Genomic DNA, 10,000 nt, shown 5'->3' on the forward strand with positions numbered 1-10,000 from the left:
TCCAACCACACACACACACACACACATGCATGCATGCACACACACACACACGCCCGCACACACACACACGCATGCACGCGCACACAAACACACACACACGCATGCACAAACACACACACACAGGCACACACGCGCGCACACACACAGGCACACAGGCACACACACACACACCCTACTGTATACTCACACACACATGCACGCGCACACACGCACACATGCACACACACAGGCACACACACATTATACATACACACACATGCACACACACAGGCACACGCACACACACATTATACATACACACACACACACTCTATACACACACTATACACACATTCACACACACCATCACATACACACAATACACACATTCACACACACACACACACACACACACACACACACACACACACGCACACACACACACACACGCGCTGTGCAGTACGGTAAAAAGCCACGAAGACAGGAACTCTGAATCAATGCTGGAGCTCCTTAGAGAGTCAAGCTGCCGGGACGATGAGGCGGAACACTGTGAAACAAATGGGCCGACAAACAGCAGCAGCCCTTAGAAGGGTTTAGAAGGAACAGATGGGTTCTTCAGAAGGAACAGACGGGTTCTTCAGAAGGAAAGACATTTCTTTTACATCTCAGAGTGGTGTGTGGAAAAGTACAGCACATATTTCCAGTGTGAGACCGGGACGGGAGCCTAGTCTGTTTGTTGTTTTTTTTCTCTCTCTCTCTCTCTCTCTCTCTCTCTGTCAGACGCTACGCTCTGAATGTCTTTCCTCTCGCTTACCCCAACTCACACACACACACGCCTGCACACACACACGCAAACACACATACATATGCACACACACAAAACTGCACACAGACAGCAGACTAGTCAACCCATGTGTTTTACTGTTGCTGTAATAAACCACATTCTAAAAGGGATGATTCACCGACAACCACACACACAAACACACGACATGAGCCCCTCCGTGGCCCCGGCTCCCCCCTGATATGAGCCCCTCCGTGGCCTCTCATCCCCCCTAATATGAGCCCCTCCGTGGCCCCGGCTCCCCCCTGATATGAGCCCCTCCGTGGCCCCTCCTCCCCCCTAATATGAGCCCCTCCGTGGCGCGGTGACTCAGACGACTCTGAGGCGTGAACGCCGAGACGACCGTGACCACAGACCGACCGCAAACCCGGGGACCCGTGAAAACACAGCGCAGACCACAGAAGACCGAGCCAGAGACCGCTGTCCTGAGCCATGAGGACACCTGTGTTTACAATCAAGCGTTCAGACAGGTGAGCCTGAACACACGGCTACCGCACTCTTTGACATCACGCTCAGACACACCGAGGTTCACATCGGCTTAGCGAACGAGACGTTGGGTGAGAAGGTATCGCGCAGAAGGGCTGTGGCAGCGCCGAGGAGGATTATGGGAGACATAAAGCAAGACATGACACAGCAATTAGGGCCGCCTCTAAATTTGCCAGCGGGGCCACTCGGTTCGCAAGGAGAGAGAGAGAGAGAGAGAGAGAGAGGGAGAGAGAGAGAGAGAGAGAGAGAGAGAGAGAGGGAGAGAGAGAGAGAGAAGGAGAAAAAAGGAAAATGTAATAAAATTACCATGCATGAAATGAAGATTGTTACATCATCAATGTTGGGAGCCATCCCCGCTCACACCCTCCCTCACCACAACAGCTGCAGTTCAGCGGGCGGCCAGCGGGTGGCAGTCTCCTCAGCCCTAGCATGCGGACCACTGCCGTCTGCAGTCTGACTCAATACCTCAGGGTGATATTAGTATTGATAAGTTACGTTCACTGTCTCTGATACGGGCGTTGGATTCGACAGTGTTTTTTCGTCTGTGAGGTTGAGCTGGCTGTGAGAGACGTCCTTTCTGAGGACAGGACTTCTGTCCTGATACTCCTAGACCACCTGATACAGTAGACCACCAGATCCTCCTCTCCACCCTCACTGGCTCTGCACATTCCCTGTTTGCATCCTACCTGCTCCTACCACGTGACGTGAAGAGGGTCGATGTCGGTACCACGTAGTCTGACTACGGGGGTTCCACAAGGGTCTGTCCTGGGTCCTCTCCTTTTTCCCTCTATACTACATCTCTGGGCTCTGTCATTCGCTCGCATGGCTTCACTGCTATGCCGATGACACCCAACTGGTCCTGTCATTTCCCCCTTCTGATACACAAGTGGAGACACGCATAGCTGGGTGCTTGGCTGACATCTCGGAGTGGATGGTGACACATCACCTCAAGCTCAACCTGGACAAGACTGCTGTTCCTCCCAGGGAAGGGCTGCCCGCACCGGGACCTGGCCATCATATTTACAGTGGTGACGCCAACTAGGACTGCGAGGAATCTGGGTGTGACCCTGGACGACCAGCTGTCATTCTCCGCACATATCACATCCGTCACACGCTCTTGCAGATTCCTGCTCTACAACATCAGGAGGATTCGTCCTTTCCTCACTGACAAAACTCCCTACACCGGCTCCCTGTAGCAGCTCGCATCTAGTTTAAACTCTGGCACTAGCCTACAGGGCAATGAAAGGAACAGCCCCCTTCTACCTCCAGGCCATGGTCACACCCTACACCCCCTCCCGACCGCTACGCTCTGCTACCTCAGGGCGACGGGTTGCGCAGTCACTCCGAGGCCCCTGCGGACGATCGACACGGTCACGGTTGTTCTCTGTCCTGGCCCCGCAGTGGTGGAACGAACTGCCCACTGACGTCAGGACAGCAGAGTCGCTGCCCATCTTTCACCACAGGCTCAAAACTCATCTCTTCAAGAAGTACTTCCATAATCCTCCCTCTTAAGCATCTATTATATTGTTAGACTGCTATTCTTGCACTTTGCCTTCAGCACTAGATTATGCTCTTAGTCACTTGTTTTAGAAAGGAGATGCACTTGTGAGTTCTGGCAAGTAGTGCATTGGCTTTTCCTACGGTAAGTGCAATTATTGTAAGTCGTTTTGGATAAAAGCGCCAGCTAAATGACTAATGTAAAGGACATAATGATAAATGTGTGCTTATCCAGACAATTTTTCTGTTCTAAACTCGTACACTACCCAGGGACAGGACACCGTAAAATCATTCATTTTGACATAATCAGCTACACAGCAGTGAAAAAAGACAGGACCAGAGAGGAAGAGAGAAAGATAGAATAAAAAGAGAGAGCTAATGACTGAATAATACGGTCCCATCATTATCTTCAGATTTGCCACGGGCAGTTGAGCAACTGAATATGTCTTCCCCAGTGATACAGACGCTAGTAGACATCAGTAGTTCCACGCTGTGTGGTATCTAGACTTAAGAGACTCGCGCTGGGGGACATCCGGCTAGTCTCTCTGAGATGGATGACAACATTATCAAAATTAGCATAAGCTCATAGCATCCTTCAGTTGAGTTATTTTCCCCCCTCATGATTAAAACATCTCTGCTCCGGGGTGACGTCTCTCCCCAGGGCTCTCTGGAGGGATGATGATCTCACTGGAGATATGAGCTCCTGGGCTGATAGTGCTAATGTGGATAGTGATATTAATGTACTCCCATGACTCTTTCACGTCCTTATCCGTAGCCCTGCGGTCAACAGGAGAGCCAGGGGCATTTTGTTCCACAACATCAGGCACTCTGGTAGTGGCAGAGCAAAGGTGGAGAGGGGGTTAACTTGCTCTGCACCTCTGAGGACGACCCCTGATTACACAAGGTCACAGCAGGGCGCAGGGAGCATGCTCACAGGACGGAGTCGGGCAGCTGTTTCTGTTTCATAACGTGACGATATCTAAATGGTAAATGGACTGCACTTATATAGCACTTTTCCACCTTAGCGGCACTCGCTTTACAATGGCCTCTCATTCACCCATTCACACACACATTCACACACCAATGGCGGTAGCTGCCATGCAAGGTGCTAACCTGCTCATTGGGAGCAATTTGGGGTTAGGTGTCTTGCTCAAGGACACTTCGACACCTGAGCAGTAGAGCAAGTGGAGCAGGTAGCACCCCCACTATTAAACTTGGGTGAGCCAACATTTTAGCTAGTTTGGAAAAATAGTTTGGTCGGTTAATAATAATAATCAGGTCGTTTTTTATTTATTTATTAAAAATGACATTGTAGCATCCCATCCTTTACAAGTATCTTAATATAACAGCCAGAAAAGACGTCTGACTGATGTGCCTGTACTAGACCTGTACTAGACCCGTACTAGACCCGTACTAGACCTGTACTAGACCTGTACTAGACCCGTACTAGACCTGTACTAGACCTGTACTAGACCCGTACTAGACCCATACTAGACCTGTACTAGACCTGTACTAGACCCGTACTAGACCCGTACTAGACCTGTACTAGACATGTACTAGACCTGTACTAGACCTGTACTAGACCCGCAGATCACAGGAATATTATGCTGATACACTACGTAAGTTACGTTAAGTTACATCACTACTGTAACTAGCATTATGCATTCTGGTTATGATGAATGATCTTGCTCATGAGGAGAGCCTAGTTTTCTGGAAACAATGCAGCCTATTGTACAGTAGATCAAACACCTGTTTTGTGATATAGGCAGGGTTTTTATGGGACAATTATTGGCACAGGTCTATTGACGAGTGTGCGGTGTGAGATTGTCTTAGAGAGAGAGAGAGAGAGAGAGAGAGAGAAAGAGGGAGAGAGAGAGAGAGAGAGAGAGAGAAAGAGGGAGAGAGTGAGAGAGAGAGAAAGAGGGAGAGAGAGAGAGAGAGAGAGAGAGAGAGAGAGAGAAAGAGGGAGAGAGAGAGAGAGAGAGAGAGAGAGAGAGGGATATATAGATAGATCGATAGATAGATGGATAGTGATTGACAGATATATATATATATATATATATATATATATATATATATATATATATGACACAGCACACACGCAACTTTCTGGGGTCGCCGGTGGAAATTGTTCCCTGCATTTCTCCTATCCCAGCTGTCGTCCTCCAGGGGCAGCCAGGAGCAGTGGGCAGCCATCGTTCATGGCGCCCGGGGGACAGTGCTCAGTCCAGGTCTTAGTCAGGGGACAGGGAAGCATAGAATTCTCCAAAATCTCTTGGTAAGCTGAAGCATTAGGATTGAACAAGCCACAACACACACACACACACACACGCAGCCTACCCCTGGCAGTGACTCAGAGACATCAGCGAGGTGATAAAAAGCCCTCATCACTTCCTAGAGAAGATTTAGAGAGAGAGGACATCCATGCATGCGGTGGCCAAAGCCAATCAGCTCACAGGAGACACAAGCCAACAGGCTGGCAGGCTTTTCTTTGATTGGAGAAAAAGCCCAACAGGATGTTTACAAGTTCAGTTCCGGGAGGCCTTGTGAAAACTGTCTGCTCTACTTAGCGGGAACACCCTTTGTGGTGTGTGAAGTCGGCTTCACCAGATACACAGCAGGAGAGAGGAAGTGGTAGAGAGAGGGTCAGGGAGAGAGAGAGAGAGAGAGAGAGAGAGAGAGAGAGAGAGAGAGAGAGATTACATTACAGCAACAGCAGGATGGACCAGAGCTGCTTTGGCAATAAAAAAGCAGTAAAGCCGGCCTCACATTACAGGATCTTTGGGCCGATTTATCCCCGATTCACCCCTCCCGACAATCGGAGGAGAAATCTGGTCTGGAACGTTGGTCGGTACCGATGTTCGGCCCAGATGATCTTGTAATGTGAGGGGTTTACAGATCCAATCTTAAACCTCCCGATCGGCTCGCAGACCCATCGGGGCGGCCCCGATAATATCAAACATGATTGATATTTAAGATTATTACGTCACTACTTTACAAGCAGTGGTTCGTTGCTCCCTCGGGCACGATAATATCCCATAGTGTGTGATGAGCTGTTATTTTCAAATCTTGTAGTGTGTGCTCGTTTGAGATTTGCGAGAAGATCATCTGTGGAGATGATCTCCTTATGTGAGCGATGCAACCCGATTTCAGAGTCGGTTAGGATTTGAATAATGCTGTGTGTGAGCCCAGGCTTAAGCAAAGCAGCGGGTGACGTTTGAGCTGGGATAGATGGAGGAGGGAGGGAGGGAGGAGCAGGAGAGGAGAGGAGAGGAGGGGAGAGGAGGAGACAGAGAGAGAAAGGAGGTGTTGACGGCAGAGGGACTAGTAGCGCCGCTAGCCTGCCGGCTTTTTGGCAGCGCAGACGAGCTGAGGAGCAGCTGACAGGATTAAGGGAGAGGAGAGGAGAGGAGAGGAGGAGGGAGAGGAGGAGGCGGAGCCAGGATGGAGGCGTGGAGGTAGACATGGAGGGTGGTGCGCCAAGATATTGTGGTCCTGGTGCATCTCAATCTTCAGAGATGGACTGTACAAGAGTTCAACTGCGCGCACACACACACGCACATACACACACACACACACACGCAAAGACACACACACACGCACACACATGCACAAATACACTCTTTCAAGAATGATGGACTGGTACAGTCTATTCCCCATAGGAACCCAGTGTTGCTCCCATACTCAAAACACAGACTGCGAAATCACACACATATACAGTACTGCCAATGGATCTCTTTCTATGTCCTCTCCAGGGGTACAAGAAAGCCCGAGTGCGTATTGTGTGTGTGTGTGTGTGTGTGTGTGTGTGTGTGTGTGTGTGTGTGTGCGTGTGTGACAAGTGGGTAGTATGAGAGAGAGAGAGAGAGCGAGAAAGAGACAGAGAGAGGAAGACAGAGAGACAGACCCACACAGTTTTCCAGAGCCCGTGTCTTAATGAACTCACGTTGTAGTGTGTGTGTGTGTGTGTGTGATGAATGAACTCACGTTGTAGAGGATGTCCACCCATCCCTCCATGGTGATACACTGGAAGACCGTGAGCACAGCGAACAGGATGTTGTCGAAGTTGGTGATGCCGAAGTTGGGGCCGATCCAGTACTCGGTACACTGGGTTCCGTTCGGACACAGCCTGGCTGGAGCCTCGGTTCCACAGGGGTAGTCTGCTGCCCTCTCACCTGGAGAGAGAGGGAGGAGAGAGAGAGGGGGGAGAGAGGGAGAGAGGGAGAGAGAGAGAGAGAGAGAGAGAGAGGGAGGAGAGAGAGAGGGGGGAGAGAGGGAGAGAGGGAGAGAGAGAGAGAGGGAGGAGAGAGAGAGGGAGGGAGGGAGGGAGAGAGGGAGGAGAGAGGGAGGGAGGGAGGGAGAGAGGGGGGAGAGAGGGAGGGAGAGAGGGAGGGAGAGAGGGAGGAGAGAGGGAGGGAGGGAGGGAGAGAGGGGGGAGAGAGGGAGGGAGAGAGGGAGGGAGGGAAAAGAGAGAGGGAGAAGGGGGGGAGGAGAGAGAGAGGGAGGGAGGAGGGAGAGAGGGAGGGAGGAGACAGAGAGGGAAGAGAGAGAGGGAGAAGGGGGGGAGGGAGGGAGAGAGGGAGGGAGGAGAGAGAGACAGAGAGGGAGGGAGGAGAGAGAGAGAGAGAGAGGGATGGAGGGTGAAAGGGAGGGAGGAGAGAGAGAGAGAGGGAGGGGGGGGGATGAAACATGCATGTGTGAAATCAAATAAGCACACTGCCGCGTTTGGAGAGCACACATTAAAAGCAGCGGCACCGAGGGCCCTCGTATCTGAATCCAACAGAACACCTGCTGATGACTCATGCTTTCTCTCAAACACACACACATGGGCACACACACACGCACATGCATATGCACACACATGCACGCACGCCCCCGCACACACACAGACACACTGCTGCCTGCAGCTGGGCGGATGTACAGTACTGTAACCAGCTCTGGGAGTTTTGTTACACGCTTGGCTTAATCAAAACCTGCTGTGAGACTAAAATAACTCACACACGCTCGCGCATAAATTAGCTGTCAAGACCGCTCACAGCACTACCACAAGCCTGCTGAACACGGTGCACATGCATGCACACACACACACACACATGCACACACATACGCACACACACATACACGCACCCGCACACACACACACACCCACACCCCGCACACACACACACACACATACGTACACACACACACGCACACACACGTACACACACACACACACACACACACACACACACACACACACACACACACACACACATACAGAGTGGTTTATTGCAGGGCCTAAAAGCCATTAAAATGACACTATAAAATATATTACCACAATTTCTATTTGCAATCCCTAATGTGTGTTCTCAGGTCTGACTGGCGGAGTAGGGAGGTCAGCATTGAGTTCTGGGTATTCATCACCACGTGACTATCAGCAAAAAGCTACTGTATCAAAAGTATGAGTATACTGTAGGAAAAGTTACTGTATAATATTGTAGTATTATTAATAATAGAATAATACATAGTATTGACATTAATACTGTAGCACAATATACAGTATTGGATAACTATCTAGATTTTAAACATCATATCAATGTCTTAACCAAAAAACTTAAATTTACAGTTGGTTTCTTTTCTAGGGTAAAATCATGCTTTTCTCTTGTTGATGGTTACAGCCCTTCTTCTGTCACAATTAGATTATGGTGACATAGTTTATAGATTTGCTTGTCCCACTTCCTTAGATAAACTGTATCCACTTCATCATGCCGCTCTGACATTCATTACGTTCAACATTCAGGACACATCATTGTACACTTTATTCTCTAGTTGGTTGGTCTTCACTTGCTACACGGAGGTTGCAGCACTGGTATGTTTTAGTGTATAAGGCTGTTCTTGACAAGCTACCGTCATATATTTGTTCCAAGTTTGAACAAATTCAGAACTCCCTCCACCTCAGATCCAACGCTTGGGTGCGCTTTAAAGTGCTGCCCGTAAGGATAGAGGCAAGTAAACGAAGCCTGTTTGTTTTGGCCCCTGGTCTTGGAACGACCTGCAGACCCATCTTAAACTGGCCACTCATATCCCAAACCCACCTGCTGCTCCTGCTTTGATGTGTGGAACTTTCTCTTTCGGGCCCCTGGGCTTCTCTAAAGCTAAATTGTTATGGTTTTATTGTATCTGCATTTTATATAGTTGTTTGGGTGGTTGGTAGCCTACTGACAGTTTGTAATTTTGTACTGTGTTCTGTCTGTTTGAATTGTATGTTTATAAGTCATGTATGTAGGATGTGAATTGTGCTCAGCCTTCTGAAAAAGAGACCTCGGCCTCAATGGGTTTTTACATTTCTGGTTAAATAAAGGTTTGATTGATTGATTGACAATATACAGTATATATGTACTGTAGTGTAAGTGTGCCGTTTCCAAAAGTTATTGCTACATAACTCTGAAACCCATCCAACAGCAGACTCACAGCACACATCTCACAGCTGTTACTGTACGCAGGATGTCCCCCTCACCAGTGTCCAGCCTGAAGCAGGTGGCGTGGAACTTGCCCATGTAGAACTCCACCCCGATGATGGCGAACATGACGATGGCGAAGAAGAGTAGCAGGCCGATCTGGAGCAGCGGCACCATGGCCTTCATGATGGACTTCAGGACCACCTGGAGACCTGCGACACAGACAAAAGTTCTGTTTGGAAGAGAGACTCAACGCTCAATCAATCAAAGCTTTATTTGAATAGCGCATTTCATACACAGAGGCAACACAATGAGCTTTACAGAGAGCAATGGGAGGTTGGGCATAGGTCCCACCCCTACATATTCCAGAGTAGGGATGAGACGGTATACCGTAAAACCATGAACCGCGGTATAAAATGTTCCCTGTGTTTACGGTATTACATTTACGGTATTACACAATAATGCGCTGCTGAAACTTCACATTTCAATTTGCTTGCAACAGTTAATTTTGTAATTTAATATAAGCTTGCTATTAATAAACTGAGCTTAATTACAATAGTGTGTATTTTCCATCATGTGTTGCACTGTAGGGCTCTAGAACTCAGCCTATTCAAACGCCTGTGTGTATACCGTGAAATACCGTAAACCGTACCGTGTAACTAGATACCGTACCGTACCGTAATGCAAAAATTCATACCGTCTCATCCCTATTCCAGAGGGAAGCAAAAAAAACAGTTTTACCCAGGGGGCCAGAAAA

The 10,000-nt window shown here is 49.0% G+C and overlaps 1 protein-coding gene across 1 annotated transcript in view; it reads right to left on the reverse strand.

Annotated features, from left to right (window-relative positions):
* cacna1bb (calcium channel, voltage-dependent, N type, alpha 1B subunit, b) overlaps window positions 1-10,000 on the reverse strand; it is a gene marked incomplete at both ends in the record, with an annotated part of 153,210 nt that overhangs the window by 91,969 nt on the left and 51,241 nt on the right. Inside the window, 2 exons of the mRNA XM_084454778.1 lie at window positions 6,791-6,978; window positions 9,303-9,455. Of these exons, the coding sequence (XP_084310904.1) occupies window positions 6,791-6,978; window positions 9,303-9,455 (341 nt within the window). The remainder of the gene's footprint in view (window positions 1-6,790; window positions 6,979-9,302; window positions 9,456-10,000) is intronic.

Source organism: Borostomias antarcticus (assembly GCF_949987555.1).
Source record: "Borostomias antarcticus genome assembly, chromosome: 2".
In the NCBI taxonomy this organism is placed as follows: Eukaryota; Metazoa; Chordata; class Actinopteri; order Stomiiformes; family Stomiidae; genus Borostomias; species Borostomias antarcticus.